General features: G+C 43.5%; 1 protein-coding gene across 14 annotated transcripts in view; it reads right to left on the bottom strand.

Annotated features, from left to right (window-relative positions):
- prdm16 (PR domain containing 16) overlaps positions 1–17,144 on the bottom strand; it is a 196,494-nt gene that overhangs the window by 91,740 nt on the left and 87,610 nt on the right. For 13 of the 14 annotated variants that reach the window (XM_055510210.1, XM_055510212.1, XM_055510211.1 and 10 more), the window contains one exon: positions 4,256–4,734. In XM_055510210.1, the coding sequence (XP_055366185.1) occupies positions 4,256–4,734 (479 nt within the window). Of the gene's footprint in view, positions 1–4,255; positions 4,735–8,243; positions 8,313–17,144 lie in introns of those variants that run through there. The other variant, XM_029156613.3, reaches the window with a different exon arrangement.

Below are 17,144 nucleotides of genomic sequence, written 5' to 3'. Positions count from 1 at the left end.
GTTTCATTGCATATTCTTCATATTACACAAATTAAAAAAATGTGTAACTTTGTGACGTGGTTTTGCACGACTGTTATCAATTACTTTGGGTCAAACTTAGAGCTGATGATGAGGCTACATGTGATATGCTGAATGCCATTTTATCTGACTTTAGTAAGTGAAACAACAGAACAAGACTGGAATTTTAAAACATTACCCACAACACACATTAATCAAGCAGGAAACAAGTCCCTCGTTATCTCGCACCCTCGCTCTCTGCCTTATAGTCTCCCTTCACTCGGTGTGACGACTGTGTCCTGGCAGTCCCAGGGAGTTTCTGTCCTATCAGTTCGGTACCAGGACCTTGAGGGACAAACATCAAGATAAAGAACACTTTTTGTGGACGGCAAACAGATCAGACAAGTTGCCAGCTGCACCTTGAATGCCCTTTAGGGATATCTTGCAGCATAAGCACTTGGCCATCCGCCCTCCTTAGGCAAAACACAAAAGGTGAGCAAACACTTGGAGGCAAGAGGTGGGTCAGAACAGATAAGTGTGAGGGTGCGCCAGGACTTCTTCCACACATCAGATGACGAGGACATGGGCTCAGTCATAAGGTTGAGAACAAAGACAAATCAGTATAGAAAAGTGATCTGTCAATCCAAAATATACTCGTCTGACACTGGCTACGGCTTTTGAATAACTGTCACGAGGACCTTGGTGACGTGAGAGTGTCCGGCAGACATCTTAGCCTATCACTAAGTCAACAATAGGGTAAACAGAAGAGCTAGCCTACTTCTCTCCTCTTTCCACACATCACCGGCTGAATGATACCGATATGGAAAAAATCACCCCACAAAAAGTAAACAGAAAAAAAATGAGGGACAGAGAGCAAGAAGTTTGCCTGGCAACAAAGTCATCCCAAGGTCTACGGCTGTAAATGGACAAACATGGCTGCAGGGCGGACGTGGACTCTATGATACGCACTATTGTGTGTGAAAGCATTTTTTGTTGACCTTGTCCAAAGGGTTTACGTCAATGTACAACAATCCCTATAATCACAGTGCATATGCTCCTTAAAATTATCATTACCTATTACTGTACACAGCTCTAATTACTTCACAAGTTTAGGCAAATTAAGTTTTTACAGGCTCTTATACTGTGTTTCAGGTTCTACAACGTTTGTGAGACGTTGAAGAAATAAAGGATGGTGAGAAAAGCCAAAACGGAGGTGTTGTAGAAGTTTAAAAGGACACGAGGATAGTTTCTGAGGTGTGAGGACACACCCTTTGGTTACAGAGTACAGGTGGGTGAAAGCAAACACCATTAATACTGCACGGAGACGGTGAGTCATCTGTTGCTTTTAATGATCTGAATGTGAACAGTGATTTGATTATACTTCTTGTCATCGAGATCAAACGTGCGGCTCCTTTTTATTACATTATTGACACATCACCTGCATTTAAATATGATGTTTCCATTCTTATTAAAACCAACAGATGCCTCAGCTTTTCTCCTGCCATCTCACAGCCCAAGGGAGGGTAAAGCTACTCGTCAATTCAGAGTACAATAACTCCAGCCATTGTATGGTGACATGTCTCTATCAATAGACAAAGTCGGGTCAATCTACTGGAGATAATGGCAGCAGTCAGTCTGACAGCAGATCCCCATGCTGGGCTCTCTGAGGGCCTCGCCTCACTCTGCTCACCCAGGCCTTCCTATCCTGAGGGTTTGGCAGGCCCTGCGCACACACACACGGTACACCTGGGGTCCCAGTGTTCTATCATGTTGTGCTAAGGGGTGAGCATAATGGTTTTTAAATGGATGACTCGGTGCTGGCCCGGTGAGGGAGTCCGAGAGAGAAGAGAATGGCCATTGCCTGCAGCGAAGCAGCTCGTAGATTGAGCTGTCCGTCTCGCTAAAATGAGTCTGAGTTAACACCTCTTCCAGTCCCCGTTGCCCCAGGACAGACAATTGTAGGCTTCCTCCTTCCTCTTACGCTCACTCTCGCTTTCTATTGCTCTCTGCTTCTCTCCACCAATCCACACTTTCACTCACATATCCGAGAGCGCCACCGTCTCGCATGTGACTGCTAGAGCCGTTTGGCTTTGTCGGTAGACCATGGTGCTCGCAAAGCCAGGATAATGAGTTACTGCCAGTCTTAGTAAAAAATCCACAAAAATGCAGTCAATGTAGTTAAACTGTTTTGGGTTTGTACTACTTCACAGTGCATATATCATGAGTGAAAACCTTGTAACTGCAGTGTTGGTGATTTTGGATTTTTACAGATTACAAGACCACATATGAATTACAGTCAACACTTGATGTTAAGATCAATCAACTGAAATGAAGAGAATTAAGAAGATTGTTTACCTCTTAGATGGATCTGTTTTATAGAGCATCTGGAGCATACAAAGTATAAAATAAAATTAAATTCGGGTAATAATGATAATTAAAGTCAGGACTTAAACAATAAGAAGTCCTTCCCATGCAAGCATGAGCAGTATCGTGTGAGCTCTTAGATATGATCACATTTATACTTCAAAAAATATAACCGTTAATACTCTTTTTATCCCTACTCTCTGTTACTCCTTCATTGTGTTTTTTCACTTGGCCATACTTCTGTTGCCCCCTTGCCTGTCTATTTGTCTTAGGCTAGCGGGAGTAGATGAGCAGAGGGGTTGATGGTAAAAAGGGGGAGAAAGGGGGTGCACGGGACTCCTGGGGGAGTCTGTTGATGACTATCAACAGGCTGACTGTTATGACTATCTGTGATAAGAGTCTGGGAGAGGAGAGCCCCTGAAGGCTTCCAGCCCCAAACCAGACAGGGTATCTTAAAAAATAATACAGCCCGAGACAGAGACAGTCCTTTACAACCATTAGAGAGGAGGAGGTAAAAGAGAAGGTTCAATTGTTTCCTTGTGGTTGACAGGCAAAGGCGACTTTACATTGATGGGAAACATAATCAAGACCAGCATAGCAACGTATTGTACAAATGTGATACGCTGGGTGTCTCTTTCAGGGGAGCTTGTGTTTCCACATATATATATATATATATATATATATATATATATATATATATATATATATATATATATGCTGAACACGCCTTTGAGCATTTATGTGAATGTATCTCTGCCGAGCTGACGGTGACCTTCCCTCTTACAAGCTAAAGCTTAGCTAATGAATATGCATTAGTCGGGCGTCTGGGGAGCAAAAAAGGAGGAGGAGGAAATCCGAGAGAAAACACGAGCGCTATGGGGACACTGTAGCTTTTGGAGAAGTGCCCTTTGCACCCAGAACCACTAGCCATAATATGAACTTTAAAAAGGAAAATGTCCAGGCTGGCTCATGGCCAGATAGCGTGTGCTAGTGCGCTCTAATTGCCTGCATGTCCCTACAACAACTCAAAAACTCAAAACAGGGTAAAAAAAAACCTAAAGGACTTTAGAGGAAACCACCAGGAATTCTGTTAATTCAACTATAATGTTGTTGTTGCCTGTTCAACAGTACATGGATCATACTATAGTTATACTGTCAGCTTTTGTAAAATTTCCTTTTCTTTCTGAACGCACTGTTCCAAGTTTGTATTACTTATATATTAAATACAGAATATATACTGTATTCTACGGATGTACAGTAATAATTGGCTATGTGAACGCTCAGCCCCCCATAAATGTGAAGAAGTGAGTGAAGTAAAAAGCTGGCCAGTATTTTTCATCTCTGATTAGGCATTTTAGACAGAGAGAGAGAGAGACAGAAAAAGAAAGAGAGGCACAGAGATCAGGAGTTCCTTTTCCCTTAACAAGCTTACTGAAGCAACTTCAATATCCTCTAATGTCATGTTGAAATGAAAATTAATAGTTCAATATGCGTTCACCACATTGGACTACGCTTCTTCCATTTCCATATCAGGTGGCGTGACAAAATGAGTGCTCGCTCGGACCGTCGCCCAGAAAAGCTGATACCTCCACTAATCAGCCAGATTTTTCCATCTGACATCGCCGCGCTGCTAGAGGAGGAGCGGGTTTAGCATGTGTGCGCGAGGATCACGAATGAGGTTCAATCATACACGATGCAAGTCGAAAGGGCATCTGTGCTGATGAAGAGTGATGGGCAGACCCTCTTCAGCGCTGCTTCATTGCTTCTTTCATTACAGATTTTTAGTGTACATTTACATTTTTGTGCTTTATGTTGTGCAAGCAGAGAAGCGTGGGCAGTCACGGTGGAGGGAAAGGACAGGGGAAGCCTTTGAAGAGGCCATTTTGGTTCCTACCTCCCATCCAAAGGAGCCGTCTTTGCCTGTGGTCTCATGATGCAGTGTGCTGTGCAGGCCAAACCGCTCACCGGCACCAATGTGAGCCTTGGCCCATACACCCAGGCCGGCACCGGGCACAGAGGACTCCCGCAGCTCCAGCTCGCTGGGAATGGGTATGTCATCTGGAATGTAGACAGGTGCCTCGTAGGGCGAGCCCTCCTTGGGGGTGCTGAAGTCCTGGTCGTTGCTGCTGCTGTTGCTGTTGTTGTGGAGGTGGTGGTGGTGGTGGTGGTGGTGATGGGTGGCATAGATGTGGGGGTGCAGAAGGTGGTGATGGTTGTTTGGGTGGGAGGGGGTTGGTGAGGGCAGGGGGGACATGTTGATCACGGCGTCTTCCGCGTCGTCCTCCGGGCTGTCGCCGCCGCCCCCGCTGCCAGGCGCTAAACCCGGGAGCTCGGCCTCTGTGTCGTACATGCTGTCCACTGGCTCACTGTCATCTGAGAAGAAGAGCAGAGACCAGTCTTAATTGGCCACAATCTAAGAACGATATTCTAAACTGAATATAAAAGATGTAAAACAGCTTAGTTTCAACCAGCCATGTACTGAAACAATCTCTGCATCTGAAATTCAAATAATGTCATCCTGGTACAGTTTAAAAATTCTATTCTTACAAAATTTGTAAAAAAATTCATATGACGTTTTGCTACTTGATGGAGAAAGTTCTCAGCTTCCTCAAAGTCCCTGTTTTGTGCCAGGACTCTACGGTCTGCCTTTCGCTGGCTCTCATTAGCCACATACATGACTGTGGTTAAGCTCCTGGATGCCACCGTTACATCATAGTAGGGCTGAAATGATATACGCTTTCTTGCCAATATAATGCAATTATTGAATATCGTGGTGAGGAATACAGATGTCTAAAATGATAAACATGAGTGTTCAAAGAAAGCGTACAGATGTTTAAATTAAAGTGTGTGTATCGTTGAACACTCTCTAGTATCTTTAGTCAAAGCACCACTGCAGTTTTACTATCTAAACACAGGGGCTGGCAATCAGTGGGCTAACTAGGCCCAAAATTACAGCAGGAGTGGTTCCAATCAAGCTCTCTCCCTCCGCTATCTCCCATCTAGCCTGCTGCCAAGCTCGCCACTACTTCCCAGGTTTTAGCCTGAGCTGCAGCGTGCCATTTTAAAAATTTGCTTGTTAGTCGGCCCGAAGGGTACTGGGTCACAAAGAAAGCGTGCGAGCTGACTTTCAATAAAGCTTTCTGTAAGAGGTCCATGATGATGCCCCATGTGTCCATCTGCGTTAGATGGACATATATTCATTTGTAAATATTAAACAGGGTACAACTTTATCCTGTGAGCTGGGAAAAAAAGGAGTGAATAACCTCAAGTTTTTATTCTCTGATGAATACTGTACTGTACGCGGGTGCCTGCCAGTGACAGACGTGAAATGTGAAACTGTAAGAGCACGCGACCAAGGCTTTTCAGTGCCTGGCAAACCTGCAGCCTTTTCACACAGATCCGGGAAACTTATCAAATAAAGTAGTAAAATCCAGCCTTTTACGTCATGCAGCGATTTTGACTGGAAAAGAAGCCGTTTTTAACGATCACGGCTTCGTACGGGTGCAGGCCAGCCACGCAATTAAGCGCAGGAACATGAGAGCCAGCGGTAGCTTCCACTTTTCACAGATCAATTGAAAGTTTTATGACTCGGCCCTATCTGTTGCACCCTTTGCACAATCAAAAGTGTTTTCGGGCCGTTAAATACTTTTTTTTTCCAGCCACTCTCTCTTCGCCCCTCCAGTCACACTGGCACTTGACCTATCGAGAGCAATTTTGACAAGCAGAGAGACAGCCTCGGAAAATCTATTAAACACCATTAGGCTTTAAGAGCCTCTGTGCACAAGAAAATGCGCAGATACTGCAGCTATGTCAGATAACTGAGTGAGGAGGGAAAAAATGTGTCTTGATTTTAATGAACAAAACATCTTTTGTGAGACACGAAGCAGTAAAGGCAAAATGGGCAAACACAGTGATATTAGACAAGTTCAACTCTCAGTCGTAACTTTGTTAATTCATAAAAAAAAGTCGCCTGGAGAGAAAAGTGGGAAATCTTTGGATTACTTCCCACTGGAGACAAAAACACTCTCTCTCCCCTTCTTTGTAAGACAAGCTGACCGTGTTTGTCGGCACCCAAAGAAAAAAAAAAACGAAATGAGGAAAATAAGCAGGAAAATAATGAAAGGGGCCAAGATGAGGACTGAGAGCCTAGAAACCGACGACTTAGCTGCTTTTTAAACAGCTGTATGTTAGCTCTGGGTCTCGAAAGACCAAGAAAGAGATGTTAGGTTCGTCTCCCTGAGGGCTTCTTAAAAAACACAGGGCCTGATAGTGCCTTCCACTCCCTGGTTCCTTATGTTGTTCTTTCTCCCTCTGTTCCTCTCGCCATCTCTTTCTCTTTTACGGGGAGCTATTTATCCTGATTACATCAGGGGTCAATCATTAATTCGCACCTCGGGGGTCCTGGTGCTGGCTGCGGCTACAATGGGCTGCTTGTTCAGCGGCTGTTATTCCAGTGGAAAACTACGAAGCTCTGCTTGAGAGTCGGGCCCTGGCCACATGAAGGCATCCCATTTATTTGATAAATTGTAAATGCACGCCATAAACGGAGCTCTTTGCTTTGTAGCATAGCTTACAATAACAAAGGTCTCGGGGCACGTAGGAGCACAGATGCAGACCACCACTCAAACACACATCTGTTTGCAACTGCAGGAGCTGTTACTGTACTGTAAACACAGGAAAGAGATCAGATGGTGTTGTAGGTGAAGATGATATCTCATAATCACTGCATGCCACAATGAAATCACGGCACAAGATACGAGAGTTTATAAACATTCACCTAGAAAATATTCATTCACCTATAAAAAATTATTCTACAAACGCAAAAGTTGAACCCAAGTCATTATTAACGTATCAGAATATTCTCTCTTTTGAACGTCAAAAATAAAAACGTAAAAATACTGAAAACATGAAATGCTGATAACACTGTAATCAGCGTTTCCATGGCAAAATAACTTGACATGGTGCTGAAAATCAGCGGTTTAATCGCGGGGCCTACAACAGGCAAATTGTCCTGTGGTTGTGTTTAATCAGAGCACTCTAGACTTAAACGCAGAAAGATAGAGATCTGGAGTCATTTTCTGCCGTCTGACTGGACGCACACAAACACATGTGCCTTGTGGCGTAAAAACTAAGCTGTATTGTTGACTTACTCCGAGTATAAAGAAACACACTTCAGCAGGAAAATACTCTGGGAGGGAACCAATAAATAATGCTTCGTTTAAAAGAAATGTAAAATTGTAATTCAAGGCTTTTATTTTACTATTCATATACTGTTAATGTATAAGTACTACAGTACAGTACAAGCTAAAATACAGTAGGAGCCATAACTACATAGCAGTACAGATAATTGTATGCAGAACCAGGTGTCATAGATCAGGCAGCAGATAAAATGGTAAAAATAAAAATAAAAGCAAGCTGGACGTGGGACATGCGTGCCGTCATAAAGCTTCCCTCGCTGCCTTCTCCCTCCAATGCACACAGAGACTGTATCTTTGTCTGGCCGTAAATTGATCTGGTTCAATTCAAAAGAAAAGCCAGACACTGATGAAAAGACAGTATCCAGGGAAAAGGCAGAACTATGCAAAAATCTGCACCGGCTCCAAATATGGAGAGAAAAGATTGTCGGTAAAAGAAAAAAAGAAAGGAGTCAGGGGGAGTATGTGTGGACCTGACAAATATGAAAAATGGGTAGCTGCTTGAGCAATAAATGACCAAACATTTTGATGTGGGAGCCCTGTGTGTACAAGTGCATGTGTGTAAGTACATGTATGTAAAGGGCAGCATTCGAGCTACGGTCTAATCTGGAATGAAGCTGTGTGACGCTATTGTGTCAATATGGTCTCACTTAGCTGCATTATTGGGCCACAGAGTGATATTGGTACCTGTTCCTCTGCAGTAAAGGAGGCCTTTGATGATTCTGCCTCGGCACAAAAGAGCCTGAACACCCCCTGCTTTAAAACAGGAAAAGGGTGGTGAAGAGAGGCGGCTGTAAAAAACCCAACAAGTGCAAATTAAAGGTACAGTAAAGCGAGATTGAGAGGCTAAAAGCGGCACAATGGTGTATTTTTCCAGAGTGGCAGGCATTTGAAATGGAAGCATGCGCCGGGGCAGCCAAGAGAGGGCATTCAGGGGAGAAGGTACGCTACAATATCAGGGATCCTCTCCAAGCGAGGACGCCACTGTTTCCCCTTGTAAAAGCACCGGGGAACATTTCCAAGCAACACTTAATCTTACAGCACGGCGTTTTTCAGAGTGACTGAAGAACGATGGCAGTTCCAGAAAAAAAAGAGGACAAATGGAAAAGAAGTTAAAGCTGAATGGAGGAGAGGAATGCTTACTGTACATCCAATCAGCATTCAATCACGTTGTCCCCTGTATTCTTGTACATGCTGCTTCTTCTTTACTATTTTCTTTACTGATACTGACTTACTGTATTATCTGTGCAAAACATTGAAATCCATTCAAACTGATCCAAGCACTGAGGTTGTCTCATGATAGCATTCGAGGCAAGTTCTTTGGCATGAAATCAGCTGTGCCTCCGCTTTGATTTCCACTCTCTCTCTCATTTAGTAGTGAAAGTAAAAAACTACAATCACAGCATTTGTGAACGTTTCACATAAAAAACTGAGGCTCGATAGAGAACACACTGAAGCTTTTGTATGTTTATACGTATGTAGTTCTGTGTTCAAGCGTAGCACCGCTACAACAGAGCTGGTGTATTGATGTGTTATTTGTGCTGAGCTGCCTAGAAGTATTCTGTCCTCCGGTTGCTTGCGTGCGCTCGCGTGTGCCCGTAGAGACTCGATCGAGCCTCCAGGCAAACAAAAGACAGGAGGCAACCTCCTGCAGCTGAGAGCAGGTGTGCGTGTTGGTGTGGTGGCCCCGTGGTCCCAAGAGGCCCCAGGCCCCGGCTGCAGACATTTATTAACAGGCCAGATTAATAGCACCAGAAGAAAACATGTTCACAAACATGATAAATATTAATAATAATCAATACTGAGTTACATTTGCTAAATTGAGTTGCAAACATTCCCTGGAGGGAAGGACGGAGACAGAGGGGAAAGGGAAATCTGAGAGGATGGAGAGAGACATGAAGAACGGGAAGAACAGAGGCGAAAGGACGATGACACCAATATTAAATCGTCTACTGTACCACACAGAGACATGCAGTGTAACCTCACACTTTAACCTCTGCAGGTAGATGCAGAGATGCACCAACTGTGTCACTTAGCTTTTTATAAACATATATTTGTATTATAAAGATGAAGCATGACAGGATAATGTCTTTCTGCAAACACATTATCGCCATTAGCAATATGCAGTCTCCCCATTTAGTGAAGCTTTATCTGCTGTCACCCGTATGTCGTCCAGCACTTCCTTACGCTCTTCACAGCAAGCCTCGGTCAGAGGCACCTTTGCTTGTCCTGTGTCTTCACCTTTATCTCACTGGCCAGACAAGGCTTTGCTACTTAAGATGCCACAGCAGTCGTGTCACTGCCTGTTTCAGATGAGCATCACTGCTATGTATTACACGTTTCCTTTTCTGCAAAAAGACCGAAATACAGCAAACACTGACACCAGACCAGTGAGTTTGATACTCAAATAAGCAATGAAGGCGGAAGAGCAAATTTGGAAAGTACTATCGTACTTTAACAACTTATGAACTGATGTGACAGCTTTTAATAATGCTTGTTTGTTTTAAGAATCTAATTCATTACTAAAAAACTACTCATGTGTAAGTAAGTGAATATCTAAATAATCACAAAACAAAACAATGGTCTATAAACGGCTTCATCTGTCCCAGATAATGACAGAGAACACCTTATAGAGAAACAACCTACAGGGCTGCGCTCTTCAGTGCCTTTTCTCACCCCGGCCCATTGTGCTTTAGTGTGTGTCCCTACACCCACTTCTGGTGCAGCTTCATTTAGCAAGTCACTCGGGAGGCCAAACAGCGAGCTGAGGGAGCACCAAGGTGGACAGTGTGCAGAACAAGCTCATTTATTCTTATTAACTAGGGAGGAGTGAGTAGAGACATGTCTGTGTGCATGTGCACAAAGAGTAAGAGTTCATTTTTTAGTCTTTGGTCTAAATTAGGAGGCATTGCAATTTGATTTTGCTGTTTAAATAAAACAAAATGTTCTTTTAATCTACTTCCTATAACAACGGATGTCTGATCAGAACTATCATTTAATTTCCTCCCATCCTGATCATCTATGCAAATATGTATAAATCCAAGAGATTGAGGTGGAGGCAAAACCCGGTTTAATAATTCAGTTTCCTGTCTTTGTATTTATTGCTGATTTCTGAAAATTCAGAGTCTTGAAACAGCAGCAATTACCACAAATATTTCCCTGCAGCCAAATTTAAAGGAAAAAAAAATCTATGACATTGTTACTGATCGCCACAGTTGTTTTCAATTAAGAATATAAATTATTCCAATTAAAAACCAATCAAGATTCTAGGAAATACATCACAAAACTTTACTGCCACTAGAAAGTGCAGGGCCTTCACTAAAATCTTAATAATATACCCCATAATAACAATAGGCTGATATATTTAGTGTGATAAGGTCAATATTTAGTGGTTAAAACTGTTGGAAAGTGATGGAGCATCTGATTAACTGTCTAATTAACCTGAATGCTTACTGTTTTAGTATGTACACAACAGTACGTGTGAGTGTGTGGCTTCTCTGTTTGCTACATGCATTACAGTGTGTCTGAGGTTGAATTCGTTGCATGGGAAGGCGTAGGTGTGGGTGGAGGAGGGGTGGGGGTGGCAATATTCACCTCTGCCTACACCCATACATCAGTCTATTACTCTCCAGCTTCACTCTCCTCTTCTTCTCGCTTGCTCCCTATAGTCATTAGCCAGTGAATTAACGACAATCCAGCATGCTATTAATCACCCCGACAAAAGTGTTAGCATTGCCTGGCTAGTCTGCCATGACACTGAGGAGGAGAGACGATGGGAGAGAGAGAGTGATGTTGTGAGGGAGAGAGGAGGTTAGGTGGCAAAGGAAATGCTGAACTATAGTAGGACACAAGATGAAGAGGATGTGCTACAGGGCTGCACGGGAGAAGGAGGGAGGTTGGAGCAAGGAAACCTACGGAAGAAAGATTAAATATGTGCTTGAAAGATAAAAAAGACTAAATAAAACCTAATCATACTGATATTTAAAACTATTGGGCTGTATCAAAAGTTCTTCAAACAATCCAGAGAATAAAACAGTCAGAATTAATATTTGCACTCTACATCCACTCTTGCCTTCATAACCATAAGAAGCTCTCTCCCTGCCAGACCCAGACCACCTGCTGGGAGGCCTGAGTGGTGGACGTCAGGTGGGTTGCGGCCATCACACAGTCCCATGTCATCAGGCTGTCACACTGAATGGAGCTGACATGGGAGATATGCTAATCCACTTAGCTTCAAACTCAGCCAGGGGCCTGGTACGCAGCACTGCCTCAGCTCACAATGAGCGGAGCACACACGTCCAACACAGCCACATTAAGCAAACTGAACTGAACTTTGCACAATATGTGTATTAGATTTTATCAGGGGAAACTTAAATGATCCCTGTGGGGATATTAAACTGGTGCTCAGTAAGATACGCTATATATTATACAAGTAGACTTGGCTTTACAGTGGATGGACACATTTACACAAACACCTGTAAACGTTAATACAAGTTATAGCAGTCCAGAAAATGAAGATTTAATTTTAAAATTCAGTTAAGACAGTATTATAGTGGACTTAATTCCATTATTGGACTGTAATGTCCCGTGATTACGATTCAAAAGGTTCAGTATTATTATTAAGATATTTAAATAAATTCACAAATTTAAGAAAGTATGTGCTTAATTTTGTTTAAAAAATGGTTCAAAACACAGTTGCTACTTTTCATCTTTTAAAAATTCCTCTGTGTGTGTTTGTGCATATACAGCCCTAGAATACAGCAGACAGACAGACAGACAGCAGAGCCTACTGTACAAACACCCCACTGCACACACAGAAACACAGAGAGTGATCAAAGTGATCCAGCGAGCAGCTAAGTGTCAGAGTTCAAAACTATTGCGCCACTCAGCCAGATGATATCTCCGACCGATCCATATATTTCCCGACCATGACTTCCCCCATTAGAGGAGCTGTGGTGGTGCTATTACTAATCTGTTCACTATCCCACAGAAACAGGAAGGAAGAGAAGGAAACAGATGGGAAGGTAGGAGAATGGCCAGCAAGGGACACAATGCTTACTGCTCCCTTCCTCCTCTTCCTCATCCCCTCTCCCTCCGTCTCCTCTCTCTGCTCAGCTCCCTCTCGAGCCGTTCGCAGGGAGAGGAGGGTCACAATCAGTCTGACAATGCTGTATACAAGTGGCGGCGAACAATGGAGGCCGACCACAAAGAATTCTGGGAACAGCAGCACAGCCTCCTTCTCCTTCGGGTGGCTCCTGCAGGCCGTGCCTATCGATACACATCGGCTGGCTGAGACAGAGCGGTGCCAGAGAAACAGACAGACAGACAGGCAGACAGACAGACACACAGACAGACACACAGACAGACACACAGACAGGGAAGCATCATAACACGTGTTTCTGCCTGACAGAAACCAAAGTCTTTCCTAAAATCAAATGCGCACACTAAGAATACCAGTCACACACAGGTTCACTGTCAATTCTTCCTATAATTAGGCCACTTAATTAACATCCAAAGAACCACAGAGAGAACTGGGAATTAACTGGGAGTGAGCTTGTGTTGCTGGTTGGTTGGGAAAACCGACTTCAACAATGACCACAAATATTTTTCACGCTGGACAAAAATGCTAAAAGACAGGGGAAAGAAAGGGAGAGAGAGAGAGAGAGAGAGAGAGAGAGAGAGAGAGAAAGAGAGAGAGAGAGAGATAAGGAGAATAAATGACAGAGACAGAGACAGAGAGAGACTTGGAGGCAATTTTGTCCCTCTGCTCTTTAAGTGTTCAGGGTGCAGGGTGAATGTGCTCCATTTGGAAATAATTGGCTGGTAATTAGACGGGGGTCAACAGGTCGATTTGGGAACAAATGGCTGTCTTTAGCTCAGGTGGCCCTCCACACGGAATAATGGGAACTTCACCTCCCGCCCCTCTTCTCCTCTCTGCATCCCTCTCCCCGTCTCCTCTCCTCGCGTGCTTCCCGTCTTTTCCCTTTTATTTGACTTTCACATCCAGCGATGTGATCAGATGCTCTACTGCCAGTTGAGATTTATCTAGAAGCTAAATAAAGACAAGCTGGACGACATCAGTGAACAAACCCCTCTTCTCCCCCTCACTAACAGCATTGCTGCTGACAAGCCCCTATGTCAGACTCTGCTTTGCATGCATTTGCCTTTATTTCGCTTTGCTGAAAAGCTAATGTCGATTAGCATGTTGAAAATGCTATTGACTGACCTTTAGAACATGTTCTCAAAGATTCAGCTCGGTTACGCTGGAAAATAGCTGCAGTCTTCTGTTTTGTGTTCCAACACAATATCCGTTTGTTCCACCAACCAGTGAAACCCATTGAAAAGTCCAGCCTGGTAAAGGTTACGGTACTAAACCTCACAGCAGCGGTTAGGATTTTTATTGAAATCATGCTAAAATGTGTACAAATTATGATTCAACTTATTGTTATCAGGGTTTAAAAGCTACATGTTTGACCTTTATGCTGAATGCTATTCAGCCCCTGTTCCTCCTGTCGACTGCACTGCCTGAAGATAAAGGGGAGGTCCTCCTGAGTTCTACCTAACCTTTATTTAAATTGCAGAGAACATGTTGAGAGCAGGAAGCTGCTGAGTTGGACGGCATCTGTAAAATAGGAGAGCAGTAAGAATAAAAAAGCAAATGTTTTGTTGTTCGTAAGTTTGAAGAGACATTTGCAGAAGTCATGTAGTGATGCACACATGTAAAACACACAGCTGTACATACATGCAGCTCAACACAGTGGTTGTTTATTTGTGCCAGTGTGAGGTCTCTGTACTACAGCTTCTAATTCCCGTGCTCCCGCTCCCTGTTTGTTTCTCTCCCTCTCCCGTCCTCCCATTCAGCGGCACCGGGATCTTGTTTGGCTTCCTGCTGTTTGTGTCCAGACAAGGCCTTGATTTGAATACTGATTCCCCATTGATAGGCCTGCACTTCCGATCTAATTAACTTGTTTTGTCTTTGGCTAAATGGAAACGTCTGAGGGAGGTTGAGGGACAGAAAAGAGAAGCAATGCCGCACAATGTCACTGATCTTTGCGGGAGACGCGCCGTAAGTAACAACAGTAAGTAAATACAAACAGGATGGAGGTTAGGGAAGGACATGTGGAGGGAAAAGAATCAAACAGGATCCCTTTTGCCTAAAAGGTGCACGTGTATCATCACAAACTAAGAGGAAATCATTCAAAAACGTCATTGCAAGTTAGCAGGAGCTGTTAAGATGCAGGTGCACGCTCACAGAGCTGAGTGGTGACTGCTGCAATAAAACGTTGACTTACTACTTACTACAACACTCTTGAAATAAAAAAAAAATAGTAAATGTCGAATTATTTTAAAAATCGTCTCTCAAGCTGTTAAGGCTGACGACTGTGTGGCCATTTTTGACACATTACTCTGAGAGTTGGGAAAGAAATCAAAGGGAATTTTCTCTTACAATAAACTTATTTAAGACAGATGTTCGCTGACTTCATAGCAAAGTATCAGCACACATCAAATCGCCATCTCATCTGATTTAATGTCCAGTCCAAAACACGTAAATCCGCTCCGCAGCGCATACTTTGATGTGTTCATATTTACTGTCCATTTTATAATGGTTTTATGTCTGTATCAAATTTGAAAGTGCTCTATCATGCGTTGCAGAGGAGCGCCAGCAAAACAAGAATGCATGTTCCCTACAGAGGACAACGGACAGCAGAGGAGACCCACACGTACAGTGAGGACGAGCTGCTTGTCACACAGAAACATCAGCGGGCTCCAAACAAGAAGAGGCAGGAAGAGGGAGGGTGGGGGGGGGGATAATGACATACAAGCCAAAATAAACTGCATAAACAAAAGAAAGGGAGGCTGCGATGGGATAAAGGGACGAGGAGAGGGGGGAGATGAAGGGAGGATCAAAGGGGATGTCCGCCGCTGATATGGCACCTCAGATAATGTGTGGGGCAATTAGCGCGCTGTGACGACTTCCATTAGAGCTAATCAAATATTTATACTGCCTTCTGAGCATGTCACAATGCTGCCCTGGCCCTTCATATCAAAGTGACAAACGCCTAATGAAAGAGCAGGTGTATACAAAGTGAGAGGAGGTGCAGAGATAGACAGATAGGAAGAGAGAAGGAAAGAAGGGAGGTGCAGCAGAGAGGTGTTAGACGCAGACTTTGCACCGTCTTCCTCTCACACATTTGGCTTGCAAATGGTGAGCCCTCTGTCATCAATTACCAGGCCCGGCCTAGTGGCTGTGGGTACGTGTGTCAGTATTTGTATGTGTGCGTGCGTGCGTGTGTGCGTGCGTGCATGCGTGTGTGTGTGTGTGTGTGTGTGTGTGACAGAGGAAACAAGGACGAGGCAGCGGCGATGCTACCGCACCCAGAGCCATTAATCAAACTGAGTCGGCTGCAGAACCAGTCCAAATTGGGCTCATCAGTCTGGTCATGAGCAGAAATCAACGCTCAAGGAGTGGGGGGGGGGTGTCTTACAGAGGGAAATGGAGAAGAATGAGGGGGTGAAAGATGAATCAACAGTGTTTAGCTCTTATATTCCCCTCATGGCGTCACCCCCCACACCCGTATACAGTATTTTATTATCGCTAATGTCTATGAAGGTCTCTTTCATCTTCATATTTTTTACCCTGTCTTAGCAGAAATGTGCTCACAATGCGATGTGGGAACTGGCTGAAGTACAATCCATGCCACACTAAGTACTGCTACTGTGGTCTATGGAGAGAATGCAATACCAATGTCACATAATTCATTGTAATAACTTTTCAAATACTAAAACAATGATCAATTTAGGTTGGCTTTTAAATAGTTGTTGTGAACTGTGTGCTCTACAATTTCACTTTAAACAGAGGGAAAAATGAGACTCCTTAAACATTGCTGGTCAGTGACACAATCAGCTGAAGGTTAGGTGGTAACAAGATGGGCAGGCCCCCAGAGGTCAGAGGTCAAGTCCTGGCGTGACAGACGGATGGAGGAGAGTGCCCAAGACTTGAAGGATGGGAAAGGGATGAAGGATGGTGCTGCTCGGGTGCTGTGACAGTCTGGGGATATGGATGACCCTCGTAACCAATGTGACAGAGGAATGGTCTCAGTTAACAAGAGAGCTGACTGTTTCTGGGGTGTTTTTAATTTGGTGGTGTTTCAGGAGGCTACAGAGCAAAATAAACAATTTATTTATAGAGACTAAGAAGAAAAACTACAAAGATTCAATGTTGAACAAAACCTCACAGAAAGAATTAAAAACTAAAATAAATATATTTTTTCCTTTTTCCTTTACTATGAATATTGTTTCTTTGGTTTGAGGTGAGTAAACAACTAGGACCTCTTCTTCTAACCTACATAACCTACATAACTCAGGATAACAGAAAATGTCAGGATAAGATGCTACAGCGGGCTAATCTCCGGCACAAGCGATAACATTCAGTGGGTGAAACCATGACAGATGAGTATTGATCTCCTAGTTGTTGAAGGAGGGTAAAATAGATAACTAGACCACTTTATTGATATTGATTGAAGAGTCAAAGGGGAGCAAATAACTTCCCTCTAAAAAAAAACCTTGTAGAATTATTGTGCAATGCGT

This window comes from Betta splendens, chromosome 7 (assembly GCF_900634795.4).
Source record: "Betta splendens chromosome 7, fBetSpl5.4, whole genome shotgun sequence".
Classification (NCBI taxonomy): Eukaryota; Metazoa; Chordata; class Actinopteri; order Anabantiformes; family Osphronemidae; genus Betta; species Betta splendens.
This window is presented reverse-complemented; position numbering and strand designations above follow the sequence as displayed.